Consider the following 15,858-nt stretch of genomic DNA (forward strand, 5'->3'; position numbering starts at 1 on the left):
CATCAGGGTTCCAGTGTTTACTCCCTCTGTAATTTAGGGCAAGTAACTTGACCTTTCAATCCATGATTTATTCACCTACAAAATGGAGAAATGTTAACAAAACAGCACAGAAGTCAACCTTTCATAAAATATTCTGAAGACACCATGCAGTGGAGAGCTGTGATACATTTCCCTGCAAACTTTCCAAGGCTTTCAAGAGACTTTGGCTTTTTTTTTTTTTTCCTTTTTAAAATTTTCTGACATATTTGCTTTTCTCATTAGGAAATGTACTTAGAAGCAGGTTGCTAATACAAAACCAGGCTTTAGTTGGGGGAATATACAACTTAGCAGATGCATGTAGCTGTCCTTTTCTGTTATCAAAGTTGTGCTTGTAACTTATGCAGAAGACATTAGTAAAACAGGGAAGAGGAATACGCCAGCTAATGGGTTGGTGGTAGTTCAAGGTGAGCCAGCATGGGAAGGCTACCATGCTCCAAGTTATCTGCTACCATGCAGATAACCTGCTCAGTTAGCTGCATGTGGTAAGCTTCACCGGACACATCCCCAGGATGAGCAGCAGCACCAGTGCAGGTGTAGCAGGGGATGTATGAATTTGGGACTGGAGTGTTAGAGACAATGTTTGATTCAGCATAACCTGTGCACTAAATAAATCTAACCTCAGCTTGAGTGATTATTCTTCCTAATCTAAACAAAAAGCAGAAAGAAATGCATCAATTTATGAGGAAGCATTTCTCAATCAAGTGAGAATTCTTATCAAGGGCTCTATTTTATTCTTTTTTTTTTTTTAAAAAAAAAAAAAAAAAAAGGTTTTTAAAGCACCTAATTCTCCCTCATTGAAACGGAAGTTAGGCACCTAACACATTGAGAACTACACCAATAACTGTCATCCTTTCCTCATACATTAGCTGGAGTTATTAGCTTGAGCAGTTTTACTCCTACTCAAAGTGATAATGAAATGGCAATTTTTCTAGCTGTTGAAACACAACCTTCTTGTTTTCTCTCAGTAACACTGTAAACCAAATAGGTTACGGAAGAAATGAAAGAGAGGAAAAGAGAAATACAGATTTGTTTCCACAGAATTAACCTTGGAAACACCTCAGATCCTTTAAAATGCACTTTAAGACTGATACTAATATTTTTTTGAATACACTTAAGATCTCTGTTTTTAAACAAAAATTATCATATAGCAGCACAAACTCAACATGTGTACATCAAAAGGTTGTAGGAGTCATATTCAAGCTAGTGGGAAAAAAAATCCTGCATTTTTCCTAGATTCTGTTGTTATTGATTAACTATGTATTGCAGCATTTATTAACTCTTTGTATTCTGTTGTAAAGAGTGCATCATCAGTAACTGAATTTTCATCATCAGGAATCCAAATTCTGGTCTGAGTTTTTCAATTCAAATGAAAGTGGTTTGGTTTTTTTTGGTTGGTTGGTTGGTTTGTGTGTGTGGTTTTTTAATTTTATTTTTATTTTATTAATTTGCAAACTATACACAAGAAATAAAGTGAGCAAGAAGGTGCAGCTACTAAAAAATCTTCTTGAGTATGCATATGTAAGAAATGCTCATGTGAACATCATGAATTTTGGACTGCACAGAATGCCTGAGAATGAAAACTGTAACTCCTCTGAAAAGTGCAGAAAAATGCAAAGAGAAATCGTAAAGAAACAGATGTTGCACTTGTACATAGTAAGAAATTTATCTGTTCTATAAACAGCTTTCAGGAAATCTAAAAGGGCAATTGGATGACATCAACATTTCTGAAGTTTCTTTGGATGTATTTTAATAAACATCAGGTAAGGGGAGACATAATTTAGCTGTATGAATGACTGGATTATGAATTAGAAGTCTCCTTTTACCACTCCATACCCAAATCAGTCATATTAAGCCTAAAACTGAAATGAATTCTTAAAGAATGAAAAAATATTATCAGTTCTGCTAGTGATTAAGTCTAGCCCAAAAAAAAGAGCATATAAGGCAAATGCTTCAGAAAGCCTGCCCCTTTGCATAAATGACAGATGAAAATGGCATTAGTAAAATTATATAATCTTGTTAAACTGGATCCTAGAAAAGGATTACCAAGAGGCAATTTAGACTCTCCTACTTCCTTAAAGCACCACTTTTTATTTATGTTAATTTGCAGATCCTTGCCAAACTCTTACTGGTATGTACATACTTTCCCTTCTTGTGAAATCACAAGACAGAATAATTAAGGTTTGTTTTATATATATAAAGCATACAATTTTTTCTTAAGACTGAAGACTAGCAGTCTTCAGTTTTTCACACTGACAAATTTTATAAAGAGAGAAAAATTCCCCCAGATTTGTCTGTTTTTCACTGAAGACTTTAAAAAAATGCAGATGGATAGAGATTTCTTACATGTTGTGCACACTGCACTGTCACCACAGGACCACCTGCAATCCTGCACTGTCCAGATAGGTGTTCTCAAAAACACCTGGGTAAGCTGTTTGCCCAAGGACTATGTACTGGAAATAAGAGATAATTAGCAAATGAAACTATTCCTAGCACTCTTCCTTCAACATTAAGTGCAGAGCTGCAGCAGCAAGCTGGCACCTGGGAAAGGGAAACGCTAGATGTGATCATTTCAATTTACACATTCAGCACTACATCCCATATGCTTGTCAATGGGAAAGTGTCAGTGATAACAGAGATACCCTACGAAAATGCTCTGCTGAAATGCTGACATGAAGTTTTTACGTATGAAGCAGACCTTCTCCTCTGGACCATCTGTAATTCCCTCCTTTTCTCATGGGGCATGTGTTAGCCATAAAATCTTTTCATTAAAAAATAAAAATAAAATTAAGTTTGATATAAAGAGAAAATTATAAGCCTTTAAACATCTACAAACCAAGAATATATACCCAAGTATAATTCAAATAAACACTACTTGCTTAGCAAGAAGAAAAATCTGCTGAGCAGTAGAAGTTTGCTGCCATTAGATATAACAAAATTTATGACTGTATCACAAAATTAAAGTATTTGGCACTGTGATTCTATAACTATATAAAGTTAACCGAACTGCAGCAAAATATGAATGTGTCTCTGACTGTGGTATATTTTTGTTCTGTACACATTAAAATGTTCTGTACACATTAAAAATCACAGGTGTTTTTCCAAAACGTTTTCCTATGATTTCATAATGAGAAATTCTTAAGAAGTATAACAAAAGTAGGAAGCCTGTGAAATAAATGACGTGTTTGCTGAATTAGAGAACCATCTAAGGATAAGGAAGACAATGCAGAGAAGTTAAATTATTTCCTCTGCACAGCTGATGTTTGTGAGGTGGCAAAGAACCTCTGAGAAGTTTGATGGATGAAACAGGATGACCAAGTTTACAAGGCAATGGTGTTGCTCAGCATACTCCTTAAATGATCTGAAAATAGGGTGAGAACAGAGAGATGGAGAACCCTCCTCCATGATCATTTCCTCTAAAAATAAAGCCTACAAAATGACAGAGTTTTATGACCACAGTAACACACTCAAAAACCTAAAGATGTAACTTAGAATATAAAAAAAAGTATTTAACTAAGCAATGAGTCAGGATAAATCTACTAGGATTCACTGACAGTGGATAATTAAGGAACATTCCCTGTAAAGTATGCTACTTGGTGCATTTTACCATTTTGGCACCTTCCTCTGAAACTTTCCATACTGACTACCAGAGAAGGAAAACAAATCTCAACAAGAAAGACCAAGATACAGTGAAGCAATTTACAGTTCCTATAAAAATGCAAGCAATCTTAAATCTAAAGCACCTTTGAAAGGACTAGCTTATCTGGGAAATGAGTCCTCTGGAAAGATCTTGTTTGTCTCTTCAGGGCAGAGATGAGATGAAACTCTGTTGAAATCTACCTAACCACACCCTTATTAAGCCAAAAGACAATCTTCATATTTGCACTTTTAAACATTTGCCGACAAATTGGAATACCCTTTGCCATCTTCATAATTAAATCAAGGAGATATACTATATACTACATACTATATACTATATAGGAGATATACTCTATATACTCCAACTTTAGATGACAGAGATTGACAAAGTCAACTCGGTCAAATCAGTACCAGACTGTAACAAAAACTGATGCATTTTAGACCTGCTTCTCCTCCTGAAAACAACACACCCATTCATCTGGCACTGTGGTTTCCCAAGCCCCCACTGACACACACACCTCTTGATGGTTTAAGCTGCCTAAGGGTGGAGCACTGTGACAGCTCCTCTGTGATCAGGGAGGGAAACACCTTCCTCAAAGAAGGACCAAGAGCCTTCTGCCAGTCTTGCTCTCCATATCATCCCATCCGTGGACCACCATGTGTGCCAGAGCCAGCACAAGGGAGAGTGGTGAGAGCAGGACCAAACATCCCACCCCAAACCAGACAAAGACATTGCAGACCAGCACTCCCTGCTCAACCCATAGACCGGTCACACCCCGAGGAGCGGCTGTGCCCGACCTGTGTGACGGCAGTTGACAGGGAGGCACAGATGTCCTCCTGCCCAGCTGCCTTGCCCTTGAGGGTCTTCCAAAGGCACACTACCTACTGCAAACATCTTCCGGTAATTAAATCTTAATACTTTCACTTTGGAAAGCAAACACCTGACACAGAGAAGCTGTGCACATCTCCACATGCTCCAGAGACTTTCCTAAATAACTTGTCAGCAGTACTAATTGAAAGCGTGTAGTGTTAATATGTTAACATCAGACATATGAGCAAAAATAAGTATTTTCTACAGAAAACTGGAACTTGCTGGGGGGATGGAAGATATGTACGTGGACCTGTTATTGTGAGAAAATATTTTTTTTTCCTTTTACAAAAATTATTTGGGATCTAGTTTAGCAATTTGTTACACGTTCTAGCCATATGCTTCATATGCTTTTTTTTTCTTTACAGAGCATCAAAGCCTTACTTTGACCTCATTAGAGCTACTTCACGTTCTGATCTCCTAAACACAATGTACACAGAAATCAACTGCAGTGCTTCTCTGAAAGTCTCTGAACATAAGATCTTGGTGTACATTCAAATGACGCATGCAAATATGACTGCTTTAACAATGGACAGTTTAGGTTTCAGACATGCTATTGTTTTGTCTGTTCTCCTGCAGAGCCTCCTTTTGTAGCCTTTAATAATCTGGTTGACAAAACCAAACAGGTGAGTGTGAAAAACCCAGAGAAAACCAGAACTATGCATTCTAAGCCCAGGAATGATAGTCTGCAGTCATCAGAGACACCTACCTGCAGACCTAACTTAGGAGGCATGACTTTATTTGGAAGCGTTCAGAAAACAAATGAAATTTTAGCTGAACATATATGGACACACTTAAAGATATATATATATATATAATATTTAAATATCCTTTTCTTAAGCTCAAACTACGTATTTGATCAAAAATTAATTCCCAATGAAGAGTATACATTTGTGTTATACATACAAATGGAAATTGATTCCAGAGTGTTTTATTCCAAAACCCGGCTGACCTTCAATTCCCCAGGTTATCTACAGATGTAGCATAATTGAGAATTATTTTCATGGAACACCAACTTAATGGAATGTGGGAGATGAAAAGCCCTGCATATAAAAATGCTTTCATGTCTAAAACATGAAATATCATGCAAAAAACACATCATGATTGCTTATTTAAATGGTTAACCAGAAAACATAGGTATATATATATATATATATATATATATATATATATATAAAAGCCTTTTTAATAACAACTTATCTTTTTAGAACTAAAGTTTTAGATAACAAGCTTCTAGGAATGGTCACCTCATGAAGACAAAACTAAGGTACCACAAAAATGCAAATTGGCTTTTTACTGATAAATCTATTGTTACTACTCATGATAATCACTTGTAAGTGGTTCACTAATGACATGAAAATAATAATAATAAAACATTACTGAGATACAAATACGTTGCATAAAAATTCTCAAAATCTTAAATAATAAGCTCATGTTATTTCTTCATAGTGTCATTTGAAACAATTCATTGGGCCTTATCAGACAAGAGTTTCAATTTTCTATCATTCCATTTTAACCTGCCTAATCAGTTGAACAAAAGTACTTTATGTAAAATGATTCCTCTAGTTGCCTTAGCTACAAATCCCTGCAGTATTGTATAATTGAAATCTACTCACGTAAGTTAAGAATAATTAGGACCCCAAATTAAGTCAAACACAAAGTTAATTCAAATAGTCAGCTGCTGTCATTTAAATGGTTACAGAGTTTTATTGCTGCTTAACATCTTTAAATGCTTTTAAATGCACTTTTATGTTGTTGTTGTTACGATCTGATCCCTTATTCCAAATGGAAATATCAACAGCAAAATTTTGGTCAGGTCAAAACAAGCAAACAAAAATCTCAGCCAAAAAAAAAAGAGGAATCAGTAAGAATGGAAATAGATAAGGCTTTGGAGGTAATTAAAATTAGAATTGAGTCTGTTGTAAATGACATTAATACAACAAAGAACTTTTCACAGCAAATATTCAGAATGTGTCTCTTCATACTTTAAAAAACCTTTTGTAAAAAGAAGCAAGCATAGAAATGCTGTTAAAAGGGATCCACAACCAATCCAGGAACTAGAAATAATGCACCCAAGAGATAAGGTTGCATATAGCTGGAGTTGTTGCCAGAACTGAGAACTCTGCTGATTTAACAGACTGAAATTCAAAATAATTTATATAGCAAATTAATTGTTATACTCCTATATATAACAAAATAATTGTTGTATTACTAAATAACAGTGCAATTGGTAAAAAAAAAAAAAAAAAAAAAAAAAAAGCACTGGTGGTTACATGCATTTCTTGACAGTTCTTCTGTTGGCACTTAGTTTATACTGCAGAACAAAACATTGTCTGTTACAAACCCTTTAGGAGACTTTTATATTGGATGACTTCCAGACTTTTGCATTATGATTTTTTTTAAAATGTATTTGCACAGCATGCTTTTTCTATATCTAAAAGATATATGTCTTTACACTAGTATAAAGACAGAGAAGACTTGAAGTTATTGATTACTGAGCAGGATTTGAATTGAAGACCTAAACCAACCATTTATGCATGATATGCTATGCTGATATTTATTTTTTTTTTCCAGCTGGTACATTAATACATTAAGTGATGTTTTGTGGACTCCATCCATCTTTACGGGTAATAATCTACATCACAAACCATCCATTTGCCCTCTAGTACTTTCCATGCTTCACTCTTCATGCATGCCAGCTTTATCTGTTGCAAATTAAATGATGCAAAAGTGTAAGCAGCAAACTGTTCTTTTTTGTTTACTAAAAGCATATTTATCTTGAAGCCACTAAAACGCATGATCAGTTCTGAGCCACAAAACCACATTTTTCCAACAGACTTACTACGGTAGATGTTAATAATGGTGCAGAATAAACTGTAAAATGGTAACTTTATTCTTAAAGTAGCATTTTATAATTAAAAAAAAAAAAGAATTGACAAAATATTAAAGGCAATTCATAAGCCTGAGTTAAAGAAAAAATCTGGGACAGCTCAATGGGAAGAAATGGGAGACAGTAATGTGAAACACTGTGGAAGGAAGATCAATCTACATGCATTCAAGCAGGAACAGCAGCTAACAGGCAAATATGACTCAAGCTAGCTTAAACCAAAAAATGTTATGAAATTGCACTGAAGTCTTTAAAAGGCATTTCTCATTCCTTTTCTAACTAAAAATGCAGTAGACAGGAGAATTTGGTTTCAGTGTCAACTTCCTATCATGTTTCCTACATGACTTACTGAACACAAATTAAACAGGAAAATTGTGCGAACAGCACCCTGCATTAATTGTGCTTTAGAGCGGGATGGAACAAAACTACCTAACTCCTGAGAGAGACATCAAAATGCCCCTGATAAGGAGAACACAAAAGTCAGCTCTCCTTCCATCACTAAGATCTCTCATAAAACTCACCAAGTGCTGTAACCAACAGCTGAAAGTTACGTGGTCCCTCTGGCTTTCTCACATGTATTTGTTGCTCAAATGACAAGTCATTTTGCTTCCCAACTAGTCATCCCGTTGGCCCCCCCCCCCCCCCAACATTTTATACACTGAGGAAACACAAGGTAATTATTATGCTAGTACAAATCAAGAAAAAAAAAAAAAAAGAATGAAATGCTCCCAATCACATTAACTGGTCCCATGTCCCCTTCCACCACAAGCACATTCCCATGCATTTCAGTGGGTTGTCTTAACATCAGCAGGACATGGATGAACGATCTCCGTCACTGACGGAAAGATCCACCAACAGAGCTAATATTCATACAACTCTATTTCTTTGCACTTCAAAAGAAAGCCAGGAGATCAAGATTACAGAAACACAAAAGAGCTTTAGCACAATTGGGTTTTGAAAGTCAGTGGACTAGCTCAAGACTCTGGAAGGGCAGGAATCTGGGACACCTTCAAGCAAAATGATTCTTTCAGCTCCTATCTATCAAGAAGAACATTTGAAATGTCAATCTAAACAAGTCATCAACAGCTAAACTAATATTATGTATAAAAGTGAGTGAAACGAGCTGATCCAGCTTTGATAGAATCAAGTTTTATCGTATTTGAAATTATTAGAAATAAACTTGCTTTAAGATTTTACCAACACAGGCATGTAGTAAGTATCATGTAAATTTATTCAAGAATCTTTACTATGTATGTGTCTGGTTTGTTTCCTTTTCTTTTCTTCTAATTTTATACTTGGACAGTGTGTAATACTGAGTGCTACTTTAAAACCATGTTACCCAAGTACAAAGTCATATAACACCAGCAACAAAAATAATGAGAGGGAGGAACTATAAAGTCGTAACCAACGACTCATAAATGAGCTGATTAGCCACTGTAAAAGGCCAAGAGTCATTTTTGGTCTCTTCCATTAAGACTATTGTACAGGTATATACAACTTCAAAACAGCATCATAGGAGCTCCTATACTATTTAAGTACATTTACAAAGAGAGTATAGATGGACAAGCCAAACACTCCTCACTGTAAATAGTTCTCTCTCTTGTTCCTCACGTAACTCAACCTAAAACTCAGCCATAAGCGTGGAACTGGGCATGCGTATGAGGTTCACATCAGAGCTGAGAATCTGCCTGAGTTCCTTGCTCTAATAATTGTGTCCTGAACACATATGCTGCTATTAAAATAGCTACATTTTAAAAGAAACAATTTGCATAAAATATATTGCTTCTCTGTACAGTTTACTCACAGGGGTAGACTATGAACACCAATGGATCTACTAGATAGTATGAAATCCACTATGTGCTTGCAGAACTTGGCAAAGCACAGTAAGTCCAAAATTATTATACTTTATAATTTTTATAACATGATCACAAGGACTGTAAACATACTAAGAAATCCAGTGCTGAGGCATTCACTGATATCAGATGCTTCAGGGACTTATACTTACGTTTTGTACTACGACCTCAAAGTACAACATAAAAAAAAAGTCATTAAGGCTATTTAAAAAAAAAATGGTTTAAACAAACAATATTCTTCCACTTGACAGAAAACAGAAATGAAAATAATTAAAGAGGACAGTTAAAAATATAACTGTTAATAAAAAATAATTATGTGTTTTTCATATTAATAATATGGTACTAATGAAAACTATTGTTTTTTTTAAAGGGCAACCATGTCCAAATTTTGCTCCTGCCTTTTTGGAAAGGTATCTTACAATAATAAACTAATCCAAAATATATCCAGATTTATATTTCATAAAATAAAATAAAATCCCCTTAGGCAACTGTGTGTGTCCAGGCTAGCAGAAGGTTAAGTCAATCTCCTCTCATTGCAGTGGTCAGCAGCAACGCTTGCCTCGCCCACCAAGACCTAACAAGGTTATGGCAATGAAAGATGGTGACCTGGCATGATAAAGTGGAGGGCTCTGAAAATATAACATCTGTCCTTAGCAGCAACATGCTGAGCTGCTGCAGTTCTATACAGTACAGGGTTCCTTCTGTCTGCTGAATACCAAGCTTAAGAAGATGCAAAATCTCCCCTTCATAACAGAGAATGCTTTTAAGTAACTGAAAAGATGGCGTATTAAAATAGCAATAATTAATCTCACATAATTCAAGGTGGAAAAAAGAGTATAAATGCTTAATTACTAAGATCTTTGTATCCACATTTCCCAGAGAATTCTCACAGAAACTTTAGCACAATATTTAAAATGGTTCTTCACATATTCCTCTATGTAGTTCTTCTACATTTTAAAACAGTGGTGGGATTGCTTTGTTTCCAAAATATAGCATAGGATCCTGCAGATCTCACTGCTCAGGGAATATATGAAAGGTGATTCACTGCCAGCATGTTAAAGAATCTTTGGCTCTTCCAGACAGTCTGTCAGTCTCTATTATCTGGAAATGCACTTGAAAAGTTTAACGGTTATTTTTCTTTAGGAAGAAATTTGGTATCATTGTTTAGATCAATTTCCTTTATAGAAGATACATTGTACCTAACACCTCCCTCAGAAAAGGAAAAAAATGTCCACGTAGAACAAACCAGAATATTCCAGTGAAAACCTGCGTGATATTCCATCAGTTGTTCCTTTCATCTAGATATTTCCTTTTATGTATTTTGCATCAACCAATTAAGAAAAAACAATTGCTACAGAATCATACATTACATTAGTTACACATTATAGAAGTGAAGACAGAACTGGACTATGCATTAAAGTGACCTGCCGAAGGGCTGGCAATACTCAGCCAGCCTTACTGCACTGGCTATACTTACAGACGGCTGGCAGCCCTGCGAAGCCACACGGTCGCCCGTTAACGGTGCGCTTCACGCAGCCTTCACTGTGATAAACTCCCCAGCTAGGAATCAAATTAGTGCTCCTGCTTGCTCTTGCATGACTCCATAATGGATTTCACCCCTTGTAGAACTTAAATCCACTAATTAACAGAAGTTGATTTCTTCTCAAGCCCAGGGTACAAGATTTGAAGTTTTACACTGGACAAAGTCCTAATAATAAATGTGTGTGAGAACAGAGGTGCTTCTACCTGGGACTTACGCCTTCAACACACTGAGTGCCTTTATAGAGAGCTGAAGGTCTAAAGTGATACAGTCACCTTTGTAGTGGCCCTATGTATGCTATCTGCATTTAGTATGTATCTTCTTCAGTGAATGCACTAGCATCAAATATACACTCAAAACTGTTTCCAGTTTAACACTTAGCTCCTTGGCTGGCATAAATGGAATTTACAGGAATTATTATTCTCAGAGTAATGTTAATTAAAATATTCAAAGGCATAAACAGGCTGGGTTTTTTTAAACAACATTACTGCACTTTAAGAAAACAGAATTAAACAGATAATGAAAACATGATGCTTCTTCCTTTGGACAAAGCACAGATAATAATTCATAATAAACTGAATTAGAAGGATATTTAACCTTGATTAAAATAAAAAATAAGCAAAGAAAATTATTTCAGTGCTTCCAAAGTGCCTGTGTTTCACTAAGAGAATTAAATATATATATATATATATATATATATATATATATATATAAATCTGGCAGAAAAGTTGGACTAAGCAAGTAAAGCTTAAAATAGCTAAATTTGTACTACCCCCAAAAAACAAATCTTAATCAGAATGTTTAGCTCTGACATCTATTTTTCATATGCATATTAGTTTATCTGTCCTAACTTGCTTGAAGAGAAACCAATAATATGTTTAATAAGCTTTTTACTCTGCTTTGCTATGGAAACAAGGCATGTGTGATCCCACTCTCTCTGACTTTCTGTATTTTCTCAGATAATTTTTAATGTGTTGGACGATTTCACCTAATCAGGAGGGAGAAAAAAAAAGACAGAGGCGGTGTCAAAAGTAATTCCTTTCCTGCAGTTCTAAAAAAACAGATCCATAAAGAGGGACCCGACTGAAAGGAATAGCTGCGGGATGGCACAAACCTCACAGATATGGACCCTGGTGCAGCCTCAGTGGAGGCCCTTGTTTCCCCAGGCAGTCAGCCAGGATATGAGGCTAGCCTTTACACAACAACCTGCCCACCTCGGATTCAAACTATTTGCCAATGCAATCTGTCCTTCGTAATAAAACCATTGTTTTAAAGACAAACTTATAGCAGAACATGCTAGAAAAATGAAAAGAAAGAAATCTTCCACAAATAACATTAATATTCAAGGTCTTGACTTCAGCTTTTCATCCTCCTTTTCATGCTTCTCATCTTTTCCTTATTTAGGGCTGCAATGCTTGCTGTTGATGGTAATAATGTTTTTCAAGCCTCTACACAAGAATATTGACCTGTTGTTGATCAATGTACCAGCAGTATATAATAACTCAGTGCTGTTCTCCTCCCAGCTGCCAGCACTCGTCCATTCCAGGTTCATTTTACCTGAAGGTATGGACTGCTTCAAAAGCAACCCCACCTAGTCTGCTCTATCCAGAGAAAGAAAGAAAGAAAAGAAAAGAAAAAAAAAAAAAAAAAAAAAAACTTCCTAACTGAAAATATGATTCCCAATCAGGCAGGTGACACTAAAATAAAATTGTAGCCTTCATATAACTGTTTATGCTTGATAATTCCCTGGTGAGTTAAAGTCAAGACACTGTGAGAGTAATGAAGTCTTTATCTTGATTGGAAATTGTTTCAGTATCTGAATAAATGAATCACTGGTCCACACCCAGAGTCTTTTCCTTTTTTACCCTCTCTCTTTTTAACTGTACTGCAACACTAAAATGTAACAGCAGGGAATTCAGCCAGGTTTTATCTCCCCCACCGACTGCAACAACCTGCATATACACATAAGATTTCTATTTAAAAAACTAAATTCTAAGTAAGAGAGTTAAAGATTTCCTTATTTCTAACAAAAGTTTGATGCTCTTATTTTAACCTTTGTTCATGTTCATACTTCCAGGCATGAAGTGCTACTAAAGCACGTTACACTTGGCATCTCTTATTACTGAAGCAGAAGGCAATGTAATCTTGTGAGAAAGTGTAATAATGCAGTATTCATTTTGCTTCTGTGGCTGGAAGCCAACTCTATATTAATATTCATTTCCAGTATACAGAGCCACAATATTTCATTTATTTTAAGAATTTACAATTAATTTGGTATGATTCTGTTATCTGCTCCCAATTTCCTTTCCTGTTTCTTTTAGCTGAAAAAGCAGCTCTTGTACAGACTTTAAGAAGTAAATTCGCAACTGAAGCATCAAAAGATTGCTACTGGCTACTGAAAGCAAGAAAAACAGGGACAGAACAAAATGAACTTGAAATATTACAGATGACAATGAAAATTAGCTTTCTGCAAATGGAAAAAAAAAATCAATCTGCAGAAGTTCTCAGTTGACTTTTTCCTTTCCAAACTCATCTGATATAATACTATATGTAGCATGCTGTTTGCTACTGTAGCTAAAATAGAGAAAATAAGTTGTTAATCTGCTTTTCCTTTCTGTTTTTAAACGTCTTCAATCACCACATAGCATTAAACTGCAAGTACTCTGCTGAATTTTTTAAATGTACTACATATAGGGATTTTAAACAATTACAAGAGCAAATAAAAACCTTAGCATTTTAAAACATAAATAGGTACCTCTATTTCCTACACACTAGTGCAACCACTTTTGCAGTATAAGTGCATTTTAAATTATCACAGATTACTACCTAACCAGCCTTTTGTAAAATTTATAATTCTGTTCTCCTAATATGCATTTATCTTCCTTACCTGTCAAAGAGGCTGAAAAACAGTTTACCTTCCAGCTGACGGGACTTTTCATATAAAACAGAGATTTTACTGAAGACTGCAGACTTGACAGACAACAAGCAGTGCAGCAGCTACCAAATCGGAATCACCATCACTGAGGAAACCATGCAAAAGTTGCACCGTGCCTTGGCAAGGCAGTTTTCTAAAAGCATCCTTGCAATGTTTAAGAAGAAAGATGGGAGAGAGAAGAAACTAAATGTGAAAGCTATTTAAATGAAATTAAGACTTTCCAATATTCAGAAGCCTTCAGGAAGACTCTTAATATGTAGTCTCTGTTCTATGTGTATGTTCGTATTATACATTCATTCATATATATATGAATGAACAATCTATTTTAGCAAAGCTTGTCTGTCAAGACCCAAGTCTTAGTCCAAAATAGAATCTAGGAATGTACAGTAAATGTGGAACCCCTTATAAAATACTTGTATTTTTAACCTTTGCTTTTACCATTTTTAGGGACTAAATCTTTTATGTTTATAAAGATTTGGGAAAGAAGAGAGGGGGAGGCACTGCAGCTTTCTTTTTTTATCCTCCAAAAATCCAGCCTTAAATTCAAAGAATTTTGACAGTGTAAGGTATGTATCTACTTTAAAAGATGGTGAGATCACACGACAGATGCACTGAAGAAGCCTACATTTTATACACCAATTACTGAAAAATGTAAGAAGGCACAGAAGTGCTATTTTATTACCAAATCAGTATTTCTACCTGCAATCTAGTCAAATAAAATGATTATAAACAGGAATAGCCTCAAGTTACAAATATTTGTAATTATAAATTCACAGACTATGTTTTCCTGATCATTCATTCGTGTTGCTCTGTCTATTACTAAGTAAAAGGTCTACAAGAACTGCCAGGGAGATAGACTAACTAAATAAAATAGAGTTTATGAGGAAAGAAAGATATAGAATAGATGATACAAGTTTTCTTTAAAGAGCTTTTTCATTCCTTATCACCTTAATTTAAGAGCTATTTTAAAAACTTAAAAACTATATTCAATAGCAGTGAAGTATTTTCCCCTTTTTTATTTTTTATTTTTTAAAGTAGATGCTATTTCTGTATGCACTTTGAGTTTTATTTCCTGAAATTTAATATGCATAGTTCTAATCTTAATGAAGTGATTGCCATTTTATTTTCAGCCAGCCAAATTAGAAAAGCGAAACAGGTATTTCATTTGCACTGTTTAGAAATTTTATATCACATTTAACATGGTACACATTGCTTCTAAATGGCTGAACAATGAGAACAGAAAAAAAAAAATACATGAAAAATAAATAGAAGAGTCCAAAAATAAGGAACTTACCAATCAGGGGTATTAATACTGTCCCTTCAGTTGTCTGAACTTTCCAGTTTCAACATACCATAATGTATCAAAACCACAAAGTATATTTTTTTTCTTTAAAAAGAGAACAATTTGAATCTTGTAAATTAAACCTAGAACCTGACAGATACTCTTAGTTTGACATCCTAAAGCTTCAGGTAGTCTAACAGAAATTAATTGTACAGACCATTCATCTCATTTGCAAACTCAAGTAAAAAGTAAACTAAAGCTTACCTTCAGTACACTGCAGGAAGCTGATAATGAGCAGGAACCAAAAACTTTGCATTCTGCAACCAGAAGACACCATTATTGATCCCTGTAAGAATTTTCTTTGTATTCCTTAATGAATCCAGTTATAAAAGCCCAGCATCATCGAAACCAGTGGTCTGCATTATTCATCTTCATACCTGGAGAAGGAGAGATTTAGGAAGAAAAGGGGAAAAAAATGTTAATCAATAGCTGAAAACCAATAATTTGGAATAACAAATTTTACTTGACTTGAAGGCAGAACATTTTATAAAAACTGACAGTACACCTGTACTGTAGCTGGGAATTTGGCAGGTTTGTGGGATCTAATCTCTGAAGGTCAGTGATCATTAAACAGAATGCCAAATAACAGTACATGTTAAAGTTGAAAGTAAGAATGTTATTGATGTACGTGCACTAAGACATGTGGAACAAAAAAAAAAAAAAAAAAAAGAGAATATTTTCTCTGGATTTAAGAAATTGGATTTGCAGATGCCTAAGTGAAGCTTTTCCCATTCTCCCAAATCTGACACTGCCTACAT

At 35.1% G+C, this 15,858-nt stretch overlaps 1 protein-coding gene across 28 annotated transcripts in view; it reads right to left on the minus strand.

The window, feature by feature from the left end:
- ADGRL2 (adhesion G protein-coupled receptor L2) overlaps positions 1–15,858 on the minus strand; it is a 326,276-nt gene that overhangs the window by 112,976 nt on the left and 197,442 nt on the right. For all 28 annotated transcript variants that reach the window (XM_035333937.1, XM_035333956.1, XM_035333947.1 and 25 more), the window contains one exon: positions 15,305–15,477. In XM_035333937.1, coding sequence (XP_035189828.1) covers positions 15,305–15,377 — 73 coding nt within the window. In that variant the 5' untranslated portion in view covers positions 15,378–15,477. The remainder of the gene's footprint in view (positions 1–15,304; positions 15,478–15,858) is intronic.

This window comes from Oxyura jamaicensis, chromosome 8, assembly GCF_011077185.1.
Source record: "Oxyura jamaicensis isolate SHBP4307 breed ruddy duck chromosome 8, BPBGC_Ojam_1.0, whole genome shotgun sequence".
Taxonomy (NCBI): domain Eukaryota; kingdom Metazoa; phylum Chordata; class Aves; order Anseriformes; family Anatidae; genus Oxyura; species Oxyura jamaicensis.